The sequence below is a fragment of the Salmo salar genome, chromosome ssa04 (genome assembly GCF_905237065.1).
Source record: "Salmo salar chromosome ssa04, Ssal_v3.1, whole genome shotgun sequence".
Taxonomy (NCBI): domain Eukaryota; kingdom Metazoa; phylum Chordata; class Actinopteri; order Salmoniformes; family Salmonidae; genus Salmo; species Salmo salar.
Genome location: NC_059445.1, coordinates 32,676,991 through 32,696,873, shown reverse-complemented (window position 1 = coordinate 32,696,873; position 19,883 = coordinate 32,676,991). Strand labels below are relative to the sequence as shown.

Genomic DNA, 19,883 nt, shown 5'->3' with positions numbered 1-19,883 from the left:
AGAATGAGCTAAAAGCTTAGAGTCTGGGTGTAAATGACGTGGCCCCCTTAGAGACTACAGTTATAGATAAACTGTATCACTGGCTGTGTCCGAATACCCATACTAGCATACTACATACTTAAACTGCATACTCATTTCTGTGTGTTATCTAGTAGAATTCACTCAACTTTTCTGAACTTTGACAGCAGCTGACAATCAGATTAACCTGTTTGGGATAGGGGGCAGTATTTTCACGGCCGGATAAAAAACATACCCGATTTAATCTGGTTACTACTCCTGCCCAGAAACTAGAATATGCATATAATTATTGGCTTTGGATAGAAAACACCCTAAAGTATCTAAAACTGTTTGAATGGTGTCTGTGAGTATAACAGAACTCATATGGCAGGCCAAAACCTGAGAAGATTCCATGCAGGAAGTGGCCTGTCTGACAAGTTGTGTTTCATCTTGGCTCTTTTTATTGAAGACTGAGGATCTTTGCTCTAACGTGACACTTCCTACGGCTCCCATAGGCTCTCAGAGCCCGGGAAAAAGCTGAACAATATCGAGGCAGCCTCTGGCTGAAACACTTTATTGCGTTTGGCAAGTGGCCGATCAGAGTACTATGGGCTTAGGCGCATGCCCGAGTCGACCCCATGCTTTATTTTCTTTCGTCTGTTTACCTAAACGCAGATTCCCGGTCGGAATATTATCGCTTTTTTATGAGAAAAATGGCATAAAAATTGATTTTAAACAGCGGTTGACATGCTTCGAAGTACGGTAATGGAATATTTAGACATTTTTTGTCACGAATTGCGCCATGCTCGTCACCCTTATTTACCCTTTCGGATAGTGTCTTGAACGCACGAACAAAACGCCGCTATTTGGATATAACTATGGATTATTTTGAACCAAACCAACATTTGTTATTGAAGTAGAAGTCCTGGGAGTGCATTCTGACGAAGACAGCAAAGGTAATAACATTTTTCTTATAGTAAATCTGACTTTGGTGAGTGCTAAACTTGCTGGGTGTCTAAATAGCTAGCCCTGTGATGCCGGGCTATCTACTGAGAATATTGCAAAATGTGCTTTCACCGAAAAGCTATTTTAAAATCGGACATATCGAGTGCATAGAGGAGTTCTGTATCTATAATTCTTAAAATAATTGTTATGCTTTTTGTGAACGTTTATCGTGAGTAATTTAGTAAATTCACCGGCAGTGTTCGGTGGGAATGCTAGTCACATGCTAGTCACATGCTAATGTAAAAAGCTGGTTTTTGATATAAATATGAACTTGATTGAACAAAACATGCATGTATTGTATAACATAATGTCCTAGGGTTGTCATCTGATCAAGATCATCAAAGGTTAGTGCTACATTTAGCTGTGGTTTGGGTTTATGTGACATTATATGCTAGCTTGAAAAATGGGTGTCTGATTATTTCTGGCAGGGTACTCTCCTGACATAATCTAATGTTTTGCTTTCGCTGTAAAGCCTTTTTGAAATCGGACAATGTGGTTAGATAAAGGAGAGTCTTGATTTTTGAAGTTTGAAGTTTTTGCATTTTTGAGGAATTTGAACAACGCGCCACGGGATTACACTGGCTGTTGAGTAGGTGGGACGCAAGCGTCATTTTTCAATATTCTGAGTACATAGCTCAGCCATCACGGTGAGCTCAGAATTAGTATTAGAAATATTCTCTTACCTTTGCTGATCTTCATCAGAATGCACTCCCAGGACTGCTACTTCCACAAGAAATGTTGTTTTTGTTTGAAATAATCCATATGTATGTACAAATACCTCAGTTTTGTTCGTGCGTACAGATCACTTATCCAAAGGCATAACGCGCAAGTGCGGAACCAGAGACGAAAAGTCAAAATGTTCCATTACCGTACTTAGAAGCATGTCAAACGCTGTTTAAAATCAATCTTTATGGTATTTTTAACGTAAAACTGCGATAATATTCCAACTGGACAATAGCATATTCATTCAAGAAGAAAAAGAAGGAACGGTGTAACTTGAAGTTTTCGGTATGTTTGCTAGTTCTGAACGTCACATGCTAATGTAAAAAGCTGGTTTTTGATATAAATATGAACTTGATTGAACAAAACATGCATGTATTGTATAACATAATGTCCTAGGAGTGTCATCTGATGAAGATCATCAAAGGTTAGTGCTGCATTTAGCTGTGGTTTTGGTTTTTGTGACATATATGCTTGCTTTGAAAATGGCTGTGTGATTTATTTTTGGCAGGGTACTCTCCTGACATAATCTAATGTTTTGCTTTCGCTGTAAAGCCTTTTTGAAATCGGACAATGTGGTTAGATAAAGAAGAGTCTTGTCTTTAAAATGGTGTAAAATAGTCATATGTTTGAGAAATTGAAGTTATAGCATTTTTGAGGTATTTGTAATTCGCGCCACGCTATACCATTGGATATTCGTGAGGCGTTCCGCTAGCGGAACGTCTGTCCCTAACAGGTTTTAATTGACGCACTGTACCAAAATGAACTAATGGCGGGAGTCAATGTAATCGCACATTCGATGACACATTTAGAATACTATTTTCAATATTTCACATGCTATACTAACAGTTTTATGGTATGTGAAATTGTTTAAATAGTACTCAGTGTGTCTCTACACCTTTTCAGTAAGTGCTTCTTAGTTGCGGAACATCTGAGGGTTGCTGATGTTGGGAATACCCTGGCTAAATCAGGGGAGCCCAGTATGGGTATTCGGACGGCCACTGTCGGTGCCTCGGCAGGCCGAGAAAGTGGAAGAATAACCAACTCTTTAGGGATAGAGGGCAGCATTGGGGAGTTGGATGAAAAGCGTGCCCAGAATAAACTGCCTGTTACTCAGGCCCAGAAGCTAGAATATGCATATAATAGTAGATTTGGATAGAAAACACTCTAAAGTTTCCAAAACTGTTAAAATAATGTTTGTGAGTATAACAGAATTCATATGGCAGGTGACAACCTGAGAAAAATCCAACCAGGAAGTGGGAATTCTGAGGTTTGTAGTTTTCAAGTGACTGCCTATCGAATATCCAGTGTCTGTGGGGTGAGATTGTACTTCTTAAGGCTTCCACTAGATGTCAATAGTCTTCAGAAGTTGTTTCTGGCTTCTATTGTGAAAGGGGAGCGAATAAGAGCACTCAAAGCAGATGGCCCAGGTGAAAGCCTTTAGTTTAGTCACACGTGTGGCCGTGAGCGTGAGCTCCATTCCCTTTCCTTTCTAATGAAAATAGTATTGTCCGGTTGAAACATGATTGAATATTTATGATAAAAACACCTTAAGGTTTGATTAGAAACATCGTTTGACATGTTTCTACGAACTCAAATGGAACTTTCTGACTTTTCGTCTAAACTTTGTGCCCGTGATTTGTGCATTTGGATTACTAGACTAAACGCGCGAACAAAAAGGAGGTATTTGGACATAAAGATGAACTTTATCGAACAAAACAAACATTTACTGTCTAACATGGAGACTTGGGAGTGCCATCAGATGAAGATCATCAAAGGTAAGTGATTAATTTCAACTCTATTTCTGACTTTTGTGACACCTCTCCTTTGGAAAATGGCTGTATGGTTTTTTGTGGCTAGGCGCTGACCTAACATAATCGCATGGTGTGCTTTCACCGTAAAGCCTTTTTGAAATCGGACACTGTGGTTGGATTAATGAGAAGTTTATCTTTAAAATGGTGTATAATACTTTTATGTTTGAGGAATTTTAATTATGAGATTTCTATTGTTTGAATTTGGCGCCCTGCTATTTCACTGGCTGTCAGCTAACGGAATCCCCTTCCCAGAAAGGTTGACAAAGATCAACCTTCTCTCCAGCCAAAATATCCTGCAAGGAGCATAGGACCATGGAAAACAGAGTGTAGGAAGGTACCATCTCCACAACAAAAACACACCAAAAATGCACCAACTTGCGGATGTCACACTTCTGCTGCATGGCGGAGACATTAGTTAACCTCTCTGGGAAATGTGGGACGCTAGCGCGGGACACACTATTCAACAGCCAGTGAAATAGCAGGGCGGCAAATTCAAAACAACAAAAATCTCATAATTCAAATTTCTCAAAACATACAACTATTATATCCCATTTTAAAGATACACCTCTCGTTAATCCAACCACATTGTCCGATTTCAAAAGGGCTTTACGGCGAAAGCATAACATTAGATTATGTTAGGACAGCGCCGAGACAAGAAAAACCACACAGCCATTTTCCAAGCAAGGAGAGGCATCACAAAAAACAGAAATACAGCTAAAATTAATCACTAACCTTTGATGATCTTCATCAGATGGCACTCATAGGACTTCATGTTACACAATACATGTATGTCTTGCTCGATAAAGTTAATATTTATATCCAAAACCCCATTTTACATTGGCGTGTAATGTTCAGAAATATTTTGCCTCCCAAAACTTCCGGTGAATGAGCACATCAATTTACAATAATACTCATCATAAACGTTGATAAAATATTCAACTGTTATTCAAAGAATTGTAGATACACTTCTCCTTAATGCAACCGCTGTGTCAGATTTCAAAAAACTTTACAGCGAAAGCACACTTTGCAATAATCTGAGTACAGTGCTCAGAGACGAAACCAACCCGCCATTTTGTGGTGTCAACAAAACTCAGAAATAACATTATAAATATTCACTTACCTTTGATGATCTTCGTTGGAATGCACTCCCAGGAATCCCAGTTCCCCAATAAATGTTCATTTGTTTCGATAAAGTCCATATATGTCCAAATACCTCCTTTTTGTTTGCGCATTTAGTCCACTACGCCAAATGCAGGAAGCGCGCGCAAAATGTCACGACGAAAAGTCAAAAAAGTTATATTTATGTTCGTAGAAACATGTCAAACAATGTATAGCATCAATCTTTAGGATGTTTTTATCATAAATCTTCTATAATATTCCAACCGGACGATTCCTTTGTCTTCAAAAAAGAAAAGGAACACAGCTAACTCTCACGGGAGTGTGCGCCAAAGAACTCATGTCATTCTCTCAGTCATCTGACTCCAGGACCTCTTATTCTCTCCCCAGTCACAGTAGAAGCATGAAACAACGTTCCAAAGACTGTTGACATCTAGTGGAAGCCTTAGGAAGTGCAAAATGCCCAATTGACACTGTATGCTGGATAGGGAATCACTTGAAAAACATCAAACCACTTCCTGGTTGGATTTTTTCCCAGGTTTTTGCCTACCATATGAGTTCTGTTATACTCACAGACATCATTCAAACAGTTTTTGAAACATCAGAGTGTTTTCTATCCAAATTTACTAATGATATGCATATCCTACCTTCTGGGCCCGAGTAGCAGGCAGTTTAATTTGGGCACGTTAATCATCTGAATTTCCGAATACTGCCCCCTGTCACCAATTAAGTAGAACCCAGTAGAAAATTAGGTGATTTCATAGCGAACTGAAGCTTGTATCCCTTTGTAATAGTAGACAGCCCTTTGGGAGTAACTGGATTAGATATTGCTTAGCGGCTTACTCGGGCCAATTCCCTCGAGGGTCACAAACATGATGTTTCTCATCAACATTGAATATCTCGCCATAGTTTGGAGGAGTGTTATTAGGCTACTAGTGATCGGCACCAATATGGAAAGTCTGTGTCAATTGTCTGCATTTTTTTTCAATTTGAAAATTGGAGACTGAAATGTGACTGACCTGCACAGCAAGGTTTCCGGACTAGTGACCAAGAAGATTTAAATGTATTGGACATTTGAGACATTTACTGGTCATCAATATGCACTGGGTATGTAATCCATTAGGGCGTCCACCCACACAGCCAGCGCCATCAATAAACGAGGGATGTTGGCCAAACAAGCCACATGTGTGTCCTTAAAAACAGCCTACAACTAATTACAAAAACACTATTCCTTGTGTTTCGATGTGTAGCATATGCAAAACCTATTGTTTTGTATGATATTAATATAAAAAAATGAATATAAAGGAAGAGAAGCTATGGCTTAGCCCAGAGACAGAGATAGATATGTCAGATAGGCTACTGCGTCTGCTATACAGATATAGGCGTACAGGAGGAGGCTAATTAGTTCATTTTCTATGAGAATATTTGTTATAAAGATAAGCATTATATTGTTTGATTATAGCAGTAACTCTGGTAGTCCTAAAGCATTCTTCCTCAACTCAAATTCAACTGTCGGAGGTTCAAATCTCAACTTAATATCAAAAATAGTTATAAATTGCTGAGGTGTTATAACGACACAGGGCGAGACCCAGATGCAGACACCAGAGGCAAATGGTTTGAGTCTCTGATATTTATTGAAATACAAGGGGCAGGCATTGGGCAGGTCGGGGACAGGCAGAAGTTTATTAACCTGTTATAGCTAGGGGGCAGTATTTTCACGGCCGGATAAAAAACGTACCCGATTTAATCTGATTATTACTCCTGCCCAGAAACTAGAATATGCATATAATTATTAGCTTTGGATAGAAAACACTCCAAAGTTTCTAAAACTGTTTGAATGGTGTCTGTGAGTATAACAGAACTCATTTGGCAGGCCAAAACCTGAGAAGATTCTGAACAGGAAGTACCCTGTCTGACCATTTCTTGGCCTTCTTGATTATCTCTATCCAATACAGGGGATCTCTGCTGTTACGTGACACTTCCTACGGCTCCCATGGGCTCTCAGAAGGCGGCAAAAAGCTGAATCGTGGCTTTGCAGGCTCTGGCTGAAAAACAGTAGCGCGTTTGGATAGTGGCCGGTCACAGTACTATGAGACTGAGGCTCGTGCACGAGTCGACTCAATGTTTTTATTCTTTCGTCTTTGAACGAAAACCACCACTCCTGTTCGGAATATTATCGCTTTTTTACGAGAAAAATTGCATAAAAATTGATTTTAAACAGCCGTTGACATGCTTCGAAGTACGGTAATGGAATATTTAGAAATCTTTTGTCACGAAATGCGTCGTGCGCGTAACCCTTCATCACCCTTGGATAGTGTCTTGAACGCACTAACAAAACGCCGCTATTTGGATATAACTATGGATTATTTTGAACCAAACCAACATTTGTTATTGAAGTAGAAGTCCTGGTAGTGCATTCTGACGAAGAACACCAAAGGTAATCAAACTTTTCTAATAGTAAATCGGAGTTTGGTCAGGGCTAAACTTGGTGGGTGTCAAAATAGCTAGCCATGCTGGCTGGGCTATCTACTGAGAATATTGCAAAATGTGCTTTCACCGAAAAGCTATTTTAAAATCGGACATATCGAGTGCATAGAGGAGTTCTGTATCTATAATTCTTAAAATAATTATGTTTTTTGTGAACGTTTATCGTGAGTAATTTAGTAAATTCACCGGAAGTGTTCGGTGGGAATGCTAGTTCTCAACGTCACATGCTAATGTAAAAAGCTGTTTTTTGATATAAATATGAACTTGATTGAAAAAACATGCATGCATTGTATAACATAATGTCCTAGGCGTGTCATCTGATGAAGATCATCAAAGGTTAGTGCTGCATTTAGCTGTGGTTTTGTTTTTTGTGACATTATATGCTAGCTTGAAAAATGGGTGTCTGATTATTTCTGGCTGGGTACTCTGCTGACATAATCTAATGTTTTGCTTTCGCTGTAAAGCCTTTTTGAAATCGGACAGTGTGGTTAGATAAAGGAGAGTCTTGTCTTTAAAATGCTGTAAAATAGTCATATGTTTGAAAAATGGACGTTTTTGTATTTTTGAGGAATTTGTAATTCACGCCACGCCCATCATTGGATATTGGAGCAGGTGTTCCGCTAGCGGAACGTCTAGATGTAAGAGGTTAATCAGGTCAGAGTCCGAAAGGTACAGTGGGGGCAGGCAGGCTCGAGGTCAAGGCAGGCTGAATGGTCAGGCAGGAGGGCTCAGTGTCAGGGCAGGGAGAACGGGTCGGAACCGGGAGGACTAGAAAAACAGAGATTAGGAAAGCAGGCGCACTGAAAAGCATGTTGCTAGAATTCGCACTTCTCAGCTTTCAGACATGGAGGACGTGTTCTTCAGCAGAATGGTAGAAAACAAGGATGTCGTCGCGGTAGACAAACACAAATCTATTCAACATGTCATGGAGGACATCGTTGATCAGGGCCTGGAACACTGCAGGAGCGTTGGTGAGTCCAAATGGCAAGACCAGGTACTCTCCTCCCGGGCACAACACCGACACCGTCCACTAGTTGTGTTCAAGGCCGTCTTCCACTCGTCTCCTTCGCGTATTTGAACTAGGTGATAGGCATTCTGAAGGTCCAACTTGGAAAATATGGTTTCCCCCTGGAGAGGTTCAAAAGCTGAGAAGAGGAGTGGTAGAGGGTAACGATGCTTTACCATGATGTCATTGAGGCCCCGGTAGTCGATACATGGATGCAGAGTCTTGTAATTTTTTTCCAGAAAGAAGAACCCTGCGCCGGCAAGGGAAGAAGAAGGACGAATGCTCCCAGCAGCCAGAATCCTCAATGTAGTCCTCCACGGCCTTGGTCTCAGGGCCAGACAGGGATTATAGCCGTGTCGGTGTTGTGCCGGGAGGAGATCAATATCGCAATCATAGGGACAATGCGGAGGGAGGGAGGTGGCGTGAGTCTTGCTGAACACCTCCAGGAGGTCCTAGTATTCTGCAGGAACAGCAGAGAAACCCAAGGCTTTACCAGAGCCCGCAGGAGGACATCCCGGGGCAGGCAGCGCCGCCTTCAGGCAATGTGAGTGGCAGAACGGCTCCAACCCAGGATAGAACCAGTGGTCCAATCAATAATGAGGTTGTGCCTCTGGAGCCATGAAAATCCCAAAACAACAGGAACATTGGGAGATTCAATGGGAAGAAGCTGTATGGACTCACTGTGATTGCCCGACACACGCAGGTTAACCTCTTACATCTAGACGTTCCGCTAGCGGAACACCTGCTCCAATATCCAATGATGGGCGTGGCGCGAAATACAAACCCCTCTAAAATCCGAAAACTTCAATTTTTCAAACACAACCCTAGGACATTATGTTATACAATGCATGCATGTTTTGTTCAATCAAGTTCATATTTATATCAAAAACAGCTTTTTTACATTCGCATGTGACGTTGAGAACTAGCATACCCCCCGCAAACATCCGGTGAATTTACTAAATTACTCACGATAAACGTTCACAAAAAACATAACAATTATTTTAAGAATTATAGATACAGAACTCCTCTATGCACTCGATATGTCCGATTTTAAAATAGCTTTTCGGTGAAAGCACATTTTGCAATATTCTCAGTAGATAGCCCAGCCATCACGGCTAGCCATTTAGACACCGACCAAGTTTAGCCCTGACCAAACTCCGATTTACTATTACAAAAGTTTGATTACCTTTGTTGTCTTCGTCAGAATGCACTCCCAGGACTGCTACTTCAATAACAAATGTTGGTTTGGTCCAAAATATTCTATCGTTATATCCAAATAGCGGCGTTTTGTTCGTGCGTTCAAGACACTATCCGAAGTGTAAATAAGGGTCACGAGCATGGCGCAATTCGTGACAAAAGATTTCTAAATATTCCATTACCGTACTTCGAAGCATGTCAACCGCTGTTTAAAATCCATTTTTATGCCATTTTTCTCGTAAAAATGCGATAATATTCCGACCGGGAATCTGCGTTTAGGTAAACAGACGAAAGAAAACAAAGCATTCTGTCGACGCGGGCACGCACCTGAGTCTCACAGTACTGTAACCGGCCACTACCCAAACGCGCTACTTTGTTTCAACCAGAGCCTGCAAAGCCACGATTCAGCTTTTTGCCGCCTTCTGAGAGCCCATGGGAGCCGTAGGAAGTGTCACGTAACAGCAGAGATCCTCTGGAATGGATAGAGATAATGAAGAAGGGCAAGAAATTGTCAGACAGGCCACTTCCTGCATGGAATCTTCTCAGGTTTTGGCCTGCCAAATGAGTTCTGTTATACTCACAGACACCATTCAAACAGTTTTAGAAACTTTGGAGTGTTTTCTATCCAAAGCTAATAATTATATGCATATTCTAGTTTCTGGGCAGGAGTAATAATCAGATTAAATCGGGTACGTTTTTTATCCGGCTGTGAAAATACTGCCCCCTATCCATAACAGGTTAATGGGCCCCTGCCTATGGTGGGTCTGTCCAGTGTACTGACGTCCATGGGAATGGAGATAGGTTGTGTGGGGATACCCAGCTCCAATACCAGAGTGGCGTCCATAAAACTCTCATCAGCTCCAGAGTTAATGAGCACCCGGAGAGATTTAGACCGGTCACCCTACAGCAGGATAACATGGAAGAGAGTACGATTAATGTGAGTTTGAAAACTCCCAGGATGGCCCACCATGGTACTCTTACCTAGCTGATGAGTCTAGTCTTTTATTGGACAGGTGGATTTGTAATGCCCTGTAGCACCACAATACAGGCAACTGTTGGAGTTAAGCCTCTGTAGTCGTTCCTGATGCAACAATCTAGCTCTGCCCAGTTGCGTAAGCACTGTAGAAAACGAGTCGCTCATTCCCGATGTTTCCTGAGGGGACTCGGGTGACTTCGGATCCTCTCGGGAATGCAGGCGCCGGGGACTTCCAGGTTCGTCGGGGATGAGCCGGCAGCCGTGGACGAATGAGTGGGGCCGAAAACAGACCTCTCCCTCCTGCGCTCCTGTAGAGGTACATCAATCCTTATTGTTAAGGCTATGAGGGAGTCGAGGTCCAGGGGTAACTCCCGAGATGCGAGCTCATCCTTAATCTCCTCAGAAAGTCCATGAAGAAAGGCATCGAACAGAGACTCCGGGTTCCAGGCACTCTCGGCAGCCAACGTGCGAACGTCTACTGTGTAGTCTGCCGTGCTGTGTAGTCTGACGTAATCCAAGTAGCTTTCGGGCTGCCTCTCTCCCGGACACCAGAGAATCGAATACCTTCCTCACCTCTGCCTTGAAATCCTCCAAACGAAGGCAAATGGCAGACTGTTGCTCCCAAACCGCCGTATCCCAGGAGAGCGCCCTACCAGACATGAGCGTTATAAGATACGCTATTCTCGAACGGTCCGAAGGTAACAAAGAGGGCTGCAGCTCAAAGATGAGGGAGCACTGGGAAAGAAAAGCCCGGCAGTTTCCAGGGTCCCCAACATAGCGCTCAGGAGGAGGTAAGCGGGGTTTTCGGAAAGCCGGGTTAGGCTGTACAAAATCATCACTGGCAGGGGAATTACTGAGCGTCCGGGAGGTCTCCGTGGTGGCATGCTGCCTGATAGATAGTCCCTGGAATTGCTTTAGTAACATTTTCGAAACACTGGTCAAGGCGTCCCGACAGCATATGGAGACCTTCCACAAGGCTCTGAAGTAGCTCCTCATGTTTTTCAATGGTGGCTCCCTGCAAGGAGACAGCATTGTGGAGCCAGTCCGAGTCTGCTGGGTCAGTCATGGCCAGTTCATACTTTAACGACACAGGGCAAGACCCAGATGCAGACACTGGAGTTAGATGGTTCGAGTCTCTGATGTTTATTGAAATACAAGGTGCAGGCATTGGGTAGGTCGGGGACAGGTAGAAGTTCATTAACCAGGTCAGAGTCCGAAAGGTACAGTGGGGGCAGGCAGGCTCGAGGTCAAGGCAGGCTGAATGGTCAGGCAGGCGAGTTCAGTGTCAAGGCAGGCAGAACGGGTCAGAACCGGGAGGACTAGAAAAACAGAGACTAGGAAAGTAGATGCACGGAAAAGCACGCTGGTAAGCTTGACAAGACAAGATGAACTGGCAATAGACAAACAGACAACACAGGTATAAATACACTGGGGATAATGAGTAAGATGGGCGACACCTGGAATGGGGTGGAGTCAAGCACAAAGACAGGTGAAACAGATCAGTGTGTGACAGGTGCAGTCACTTTTGAGGACAAAAACTCAAGTGAATGATTTTTATGCATTCTAAATATTATAAAATGTCTGCCCCTACCACTATGAATGTCTCACATAGCTCTAGCTTGGCTTCCTGAACCCATTAGGAACTCGCCTTTCATTTCATATTAATATTGTCTGTGTATGACAGTGTTTTTTGTTTTAAATTATTTTAGATTAATGGCTATAAATCAATCTCTTAATTGCTACAGTACAGTGCTGAAACCACTCTCTCCTGCTGTGCTACAATGTAAGGATTGCAGGCATGTGCTTTGTCAGTGGCTGTGACGTAGGGTTTAGCCAGGAGTTGATGGACAGCTGGAAGAGCAAACTAAATGGTAGGACGTACATCCCAGCTTCAAGTGGTGTCAGATTTCACATCCTACGTCACATAGGCTCAGGGGACATTACATCTAAGGCTAATAGTCCCCCCCCACCCCACCCCCTGCCCTCAGAACAGCCTCAATTCATTGGGGCATGGAATCTACAAGGTGTCGAAAGCGTTCCATAAGGATGCTGGCCCGTGTTGACTCCAATGCTTCCCACAGTTGTCAAGTTGGCTGGATGTCCTTTGGGTGGTGGACCATTCTTGATACACACAGGAAACTATTGAGCGTGAAAAACCCAGCAACATTGCAGTTCTTGACACAAACCGGTGCACCTGGCACCTACTACCATACCCCGTACAAAGGCACTTAAATATGTTGTTTTGCCCATTTACCCTCTGAATGTCTCACATACACAATCCATGTCTCAATTGCCTCAAAGCTTAAAAATCCTTATTTTACCTGTCTCCTCCCCTTCATCTACACTGATTGAAGACGATTTAACAAGTGACATCAATAAAGGATCATAGCTTTCACCTGGATTCACCTGCTCAGTCTATGTCATGGAAAGAGCAGGTGTTGGTTATGTGGTTATAAACTGGTTATAAACCTCACAAAAATTTGGTCAAAACATTTTCTTTCTTACCTCAAAATTTATCAAAGCCTATCACAGGGTCTTACTTTTTCACATGAGGGTTGAGGACTAAATTGAGCATGTGAACAGTGAGTCACATGATTCTAGCTTGTTCCTGATTAGAAATATTGAGTGTTACAACTATCCCATATTACAACCATCCCCAGTCTCCCCTACTTATAACCGATCTTAATCTAAATATGGAGCACAATAAAAAAGACAGATCAAAATTAATTTAACCAACAAAAATGTCTCAACAGAATGAAACAAAACACTTTTTGCATATTTAAAGAACTAGATTAATTAGATTAATAAATAGGCCTACAAAAATAACAATGATTTACAATAATAATAATGATAAAACAAGTTATTTAAAAATATTAACAAATAAATAAATTAAAGTTCCAAAATTGCATCCTACCTGAATAGCGAGTTGCACAATAGCCTGCATTTGGCCAAATCAACGTTCTTCTCATCTTTGTCCACTACAATATTAAAACTTGTCCATACAGAGGACATTCCCCTTGTAGCAGACTGCAGACTAACAATTTCAGACATCCTTTTTCAGATGGTGGCACCAGCCCATTAACATTTTCTCCATCACGCTAACATATGGAATTGTTTTAATCTAACAGAACATTTAATGTAAAAAGAAAAATGTTAAATGTAGCCTACCGCCCTATTAGTCCTATGCACTCGTAATGACCAATGCGCATTATCTTCTCTGTAAAATAGTTGATATTAAGCTCAACATTTGAGTTGAGAAATAAAAAGTTTACCTACAGAAAGCTGAGAACATCCTCTCTCCATCTGTGACAACAGGAGAGTTGTGTTTTCCAAGCAACTGGATTTTAAAATGTTATACAATCAGAACACTTTTTTTCTCCCGGAGCATTGTGCATGTGAATTCATTTTAATTATGTGAATAGCCTAATGATGATGGCGAGAGCCCAGTAACAGATTGACTGTAGTCCCCTTAATCATAGATTATTGTTACATTGTCTCTCTAAAATCACGATGTTTTGATTTATATGGTCATGTGACAAAGATAATATTTTTGTCACTTTTATCAAAATCATTTTTTCCTCATTAATAACTGTTTTATTTTCATAACTGATCAAAATTCAGGTATACTATAGCCTATAGATAACATTCTGACCATGTGAACACATTTACTTTTTGCCATATAAAAACAGCTACATGACTTAATAAAAAGCAGCCAACAGACTATATTGTTTGACATTCTTTAATAAAAGACTCAGAAACAGGAAATAGGCTTATAGCTCGCTTCACAGTTTCCCCGCCAAATAGGCCTACAAGGAAACTCTATGTATCTTGATGACATTGAGTGCGCAGGGGGGTCTGTACACAGCGTAGTATCTTGCACAAAAATTTTTGCTCCACAAAAAGACACCTAAGCCCTCTCGACAGGGTCTGAAGACCTACGCTTGGCAGCAATATCCTTCAAGGTTTGCATGTGAGAAGATTAAGCAGGCAACAGGTATCCAGTCAATATTAGGAGAGCTAGAGTAGTGAGTGACACTCTTTGTGACAAAGAGAAGCGAGAATAACCAGAGGGCGGGAGAGTGGGTCCTTTTATGGAAGTGAGGGTCACCTGTCTCCAACAGACGCTTTTAATAGGTACTTCTGAGAGAGTAGGAGTTCCTAGCTAACCCCCACATGTGATACATCAAAATAAGTATTTGAAAGAAACCCTGACAAATGTAGTAGCTTGGTACCAAAACATTGGTTCGTAACTTTTGATGAAATAGAAATTGATGAGAGTAACCCCGCCCCTACAGCTCCAGAGGAAGCGACACATAGGAAATGACATCGTAGGAGTGGTGTTCCAGGAAGAGGCCACACCCTTCGTAGCAGACATGATTGCCTCAAACTTCCTCCACGCCTTCATACTGGTGCAGGTGGACAACCCCTGTACCCAACAAACCACCTACAAGGTACTGAACAAACACACACACTCTAACCCAGGGGTCGGCAACACCGCAAGTAATATTTTTGGGCACCCAAAATATGTTTTTGTAAAAAAAATCGATAATAACGTAGATTTTTTTGGGTGGGGGGGGGGGGGTCGTTTTGTAAAATCACCAGGAATTCAACAAATCATTTGTTTAATTTTGGAAATCTGTTCCCAAGTATTCCCACGTGATTGTATGAAATTATTGTTATTTTCAAATACAATTTATTTTTGGGCTTAGTTTGGGTCAATTTGCATTGTACAATTTATTATAATTATGTTCTGGCCCCCCGACCATCTGCTCCGACAAATATCAGCCTATGGCTGAATCAAGTTTCTCTAACCTAACATACACACGCACATGATGACAACTCTGGTCATTATGGTTATGATTGACAGGTGTCAGTCACAGCCCGAGAGGGTGTACCTTCATTTGGCCCGCCCCTCCCCAGTCCAGCAGTGTTTAAAAAGGTGAGAGCAGCCTGAAGAGATTTAGGAAACATTGTCTATTCTGAGAGAATTCAAATAGATTTCAGCTTTTACCTATTCATGAATAATTGCTCTGGGCTTTGAGACCATTTGTTACATTTGTCTGTTTTTTCTTCTCTCGCCCTCTCTCTCCCTCCAGGGTCCAGAGTTCAGAGAGTATCTTCTCACTAAGTTGATCAATGCAGAGAATGCCTGCTACAAGAGTGACAGATTCGCCAGGCTGGAGGTGGGTAATAAATAAGTTATTTTAATGATTAAATTGTATGGTAAGCACATTGCGTACTACAGAGGGAGTCTCAGACCCACCTAAACCTAGGAGGACAACCCCAGAACCATGCCAAAACCGTGTTTATGTGGTCTTGAATGGTCTCCCAAGTCTAAGACCACAAGGTCAAGATTTTACCTCAGGTCAAATGTATAACATATTTAAGTGCATTTTATGGGGTTTATATTACTTGCGTGTGTGTGTAGGAGCGGACGCGGGCGGCACTGCTCGACGGTCTACATGACGAGCTGCACAGACACACCCAGCGCATGTTGGGAGTGGGCATTGGCCCCGAGGAGGAGCGGGTGGAGAATGGACACGGCCACGGAGGACTGCTGGAGTCCATCAAGGTCAGACACACACACAACTATTTCTCTCTTTTCATGTTTCCCTCTCTCCTACCTCCACATATTTTAACTCAAAAGGGCATTAATTAATGACTGAACAAGAATACATTTTCTCTCTCTCTCTTTCTCTCTCCCCCTCTCTCTCAGAGGGCGATGCGAGGAAGGAGTGTCTCCATGGAGATGATGGCAAAGGGTGGAGGAGGTGGCGGTGGCCTGTCTACCAGTCTGAGTGGAGGGGTTCTGCTCCACAGCAGCTCTGATGTGAGGGGGGGGTTAGAAGTGAAGGCAGGGGTCAGGAGGTGGGAGAGAGTAGGGGGGGTGGGGATGATGGGTGGTTAAAAAGGCGAGGACAGGGGGACAGTGTCATATAGTTGATAAAAATGCTGTTACAACTTCTCACCCATCTGGCTCTCTTTTTCCTACTTCTTCCCTACTCCTCTCTCTCTCAGGCAACTAATGTTAAGTCTCCAGTGAAACGTCGCTCTGGTCTTTTCCCTCGTCTGCTCAGTATAGACAGCCAGACAGAGAGACATAACCACAATCATCGCAGGTAGGACACAGACACACAGAGACTATAGATGTAGATCACATCTATAGATGTAATGAATGTGTTGGTGCCTTTCGGGCAGTTCAGAGTGTTCATTGAGGAATGGAATTGTTTTTCATGACTGTTTTTTTGTTTGTATTTGTATTTCTGGTGTATTTCCTATTTGGAATTTGTTATGTAATTGTACGACGCAGGGCTCCCTAGCAAAAGAGACCTTGGTCTCAATGGGACTCTGTTAAAACAATTAAAATAAAAAGATTTAGTACATGATAGTGCCGCTTTTGTCCTTTACAGTCTCCATAGTGACCAGAGAAGCTTTGATACTGGCCACCCCATGCAGGAAGTGAGGTCAGAGACCCTCTCTAACCCCAGCTCTCCAGAGGCCTCCCTTAAGGAAAGGTGTGTGTGCGTGTGTTTCCCCCAAATTGGATCTCTCTCTCTCTCTCTCTCTCTCTCTCTCTCTCTCTCTCTCTCTCTCTCTCTCTCTCTCTCTCTCTCTCTCTCTCTCTCTCTCTCTCTCTCTCTCTCTCTCTCTCTCTCTCTCTCTCTCTCTCTCTCTCTCTCTCTCTCTCTCTCTCTTCTTTTCTAGGCCCAACAGTATAAAGTTAAGGGGGAGCAGTAGGACTAACGTCTCTCTTACACCCCCCCCCCAGGCCCAGCAGTGTAAAGTTGAATGAGTGCAGTGCCAGTAGGACTAACGTTTCACGCTCCTCATCTAGTACAAATAGCTTCAGCAGTGCAGCAGGCGAGGGAGAGGCCACCGACACTGACTCTGTGAGTGGGACCTGTTTGTTTGAGTGTGTGTGCGTGTGTGCGTACTTCAAAGAGAATGAGAATGTGTGTATGTGTAGTGTATTTTTCACTTTATCCCTTCTCTACATCTCTCCATCCCTCCCCATGTCTTTCTCTAGAACACCCTGGCACCCTCAGTGTTCCCTTCTGTTCACAGCCCCTCCCTCACTGTTGAAGGTCAGAGTTCAGGGACCCCTGTCATTATGTGTCGCAGCCCCACAGGTAACCACGACAACAGCTTCCTGTGCTTTTAATAATCATACTTTTCTAACTTAACGTAAATATTTCTTAGTTATTACATCAGAGGAAATGTTTGTTTATAAATGCTTGTTTTGTTTCTCTTTTCAATCTAGAGTTAAAGAATAAGAGTTCTCCTAGATCCAACTTAAAGTTCCGTTTTGATAAATTGAGTCACTCTGCAGCAGTAAGTATTGTCTCTCTGAGTATGAATAGTGTGTGTGTGTGTGTGTGTGTGTGTGTGTGTGTGTGTGTGTGTGTGTGTGTGTGTGTGTGTGTGTGTGTGTGTGTGTGTGTGTGTGTGTGTGTGTGTGTGTGTGTGTGTGTGTGTGTGTGTGTGTGTGTGTAAGAAAGAGAACCTGTGTGTGTCACCAACCCCTCCTGTCTTTCTAACAGGGACACTAGGTGAGAGATGTGGGATGAGAGAGAGATAAAACAGGTGAGGAAGGCTCTTGTGAATTGAAATGTGATGTTTTAATTTGTTTCTCACTCTGTTGTTTCTCATTTTGTAGTTGGAACTGTTTCTCTTTTTCCCACTTTCTCAGTTCAAACGGGATGGAGGTATGAAGGGCAGTACATTAGGGATGGGTGGAGAGAAATAACAAGAGAGACAAGGCCCCTCCAACCTGAGGAAGAGGATGAAAGAAGAGAAATGGCTCAAGATGGATGATTCGGTACACACACTACAGTGGAAGTTTTGGGCCCAGGCTGTGCTCTGCCTAGTGGGTAACGGTCCTTTCATATTCAGCTGTCTGTGTAGTTGTTTCCTGAACACTGATCAAAGTTCTACGAGTGGCTCTAACATGGATCCTTGTCAGCAACTGCACTGCATTCAATACCACAGAACTGTAAGGCATAGATTCAACTCAACATCACTAAGGCCAGGAGTTTTTCCTGACCATTTGGTCTAACCAGGAAAAACTCTGGCCATAGGCATCACCAAAGGAGGCAATATTGATGTCCAGACGGCCATTCTTGGAAAGGGAAAAATAATCATGGCTTGCCATACAAAATAAAATGTTACAATCTGAGGGTCCCTGGAATTTCTACACTGAACAAATATATAAATGCAACATGTAAAGTGTTGGTCCCATGTTTCATTAGCTGAAATAAGATCCCAGAACGATACGCACAAAAATATTATTTCTCTAAAATGTTGTGCTCAAATTTGTTTACATCCCTGTTACTGAGCATTTCTCCTTTGCCAATATAATCTATCCACCTGACAGCTGTGGCATATCAAGAAGCTGATTAAACAGCATGATCATTTCATGTGCACCTTGTGCTGGGGACAATAAAAGGCCACTCTAAAATGTGCAGTTTTGTCACCCAACAGATGTCTCAAGTTTTGTAGGAGCATGCAATTGGCATGCTGACTGCAAGAATATCCACCAGAGCTGTTGGCAGAGAATTGAATGTTAATTTCTCTACCATAAGCCACCTTAAATGTAATTTTAGAGAATTTGCAGTATGTTCAACCGGCATCACAGCCACAGATCACGTGTAACCACACCAGGTCAGGACCTGCACATCCGGCTTGTTCACCTGCGGGATAGTCTGAGACCAGCCACCCGGACAGCTGATGAAACTGTGGGTATGTACAACCGAAGAATTTCTGCAAAAAACTGTCAGAAACCGTCTCAGGCAAGCTCATCTGTGTGCTCGTCGTCCTTACCAGGGTCTTGACCTGACTGCAGTTCGGTGTCGTAAACGACTTCAGTGGGCAAATGCTCACCTTCGATGGCCACTGGCACGCCGGAGATGTATGCACTTCACGGATGAATCCCGGTTTCAACTGTACCCGGGTAGATGGCAGACAGCCATCATGGCGTCGTGTGGGCGAGTGGTTTGCTAATGTCAACGTTGTAAACAGAGTGCCCCATGGTGGCGGTGGGGTTATGGAATGGGCAGGCATAAGCTATGGACAATGAACACAATTGCATTTTATCAATGTCAATTTGAATGCACAGAGATACCGTGATGAGATCCTGAGGCCCATTGACGTGCCATTCATCCGCCGCCATCACTTCTTGTTTCAGCATGATAATGCACGGCCCCATGTCTCAGGGATCTGTACACAATTCCTGGAAGCTGAAAATATCCTAGTTCTTCCAATTGCTTGCATACTCACCAGGCATGTCACCCATTGAGCATGTTTGGGATGCTCTGGATCGACATGTATGACAGTTTTCTCCAGTTCCCGCCAATATTCAGCAATTCCGCACAGCCATGGACAATGAGTGGAACAACTTTCTACAGGCCACAATAAACAGCCTGATCAACTCTACGCGAAGAAGATGTTGCGCTGCATGAGGCAAATGGTGGTCACACTTGTTACTTACTGGTTTTCTGATCCACACCCTTACCTTTTTTTCAAAGGTGTCTTTGACCAACAGATGCATATCTGTATTTCCAGTCAT

At 42.6% G+C, this 19,883-nt stretch overlaps 1 protein-coding gene across 8 annotated transcripts in view; it reads left to right on the top strand.

The window, feature by feature from the left end:
- Window positions 1-19,270, top strand: part of LOC106602845 (rap1 GTPase-activating protein 2) — an 85,052-nt gene extending 65,782 nt beyond the window's left edge. For 3 of the 8 annotated variants that reach the window (XM_045716815.1, XM_014195772.2, XM_045716816.1), the window contains 12 exons: window positions 14,614-14,769; window positions 15,186-15,257; window positions 15,415-15,501; window positions 15,747-15,890; window positions 16,035-16,148; window positions 16,337-16,437; window positions 16,729-16,833; window positions 17,088-17,208; window positions 17,346-17,448; window positions 17,580-17,650; window positions 17,860-17,902; window positions 18,009-19,267. In XM_045716815.1, the coding sequence (XP_045572771.1) occupies window positions 14,614-14,769; window positions 15,186-15,257; window positions 15,415-15,501; window positions 15,747-15,890; window positions 16,035-16,148; window positions 16,337-16,437; window positions 16,729-16,833; window positions 17,088-17,208; window positions 17,346-17,448; window positions 17,580-17,650; window positions 17,860-17,868 (1,083 nt within the window). In that variant the 3' untranslated portion in view covers window positions 17,869-17,902; window positions 18,009-19,267. Of the gene's footprint in view, window positions 1-14,613; window positions 14,770-15,185; window positions 15,258-15,414; window positions 15,502-15,746; window positions 15,891-16,034; window positions 16,149-16,336; window positions 16,438-16,728; window positions 16,834-17,087; window positions 17,209-17,345; window positions 17,449-17,579; window positions 17,651-17,859; window positions 17,903-18,008 lie in introns of all 8 variants that reach the window. The other 5 variants (XM_014195771.2, XM_045716817.1, XM_045716818.1 and 2 more) reach the window with 3 other exon arrangements.
- The last annotated feature ends 613 nt before the right edge of the window (window positions 19,271-19,883 follow it).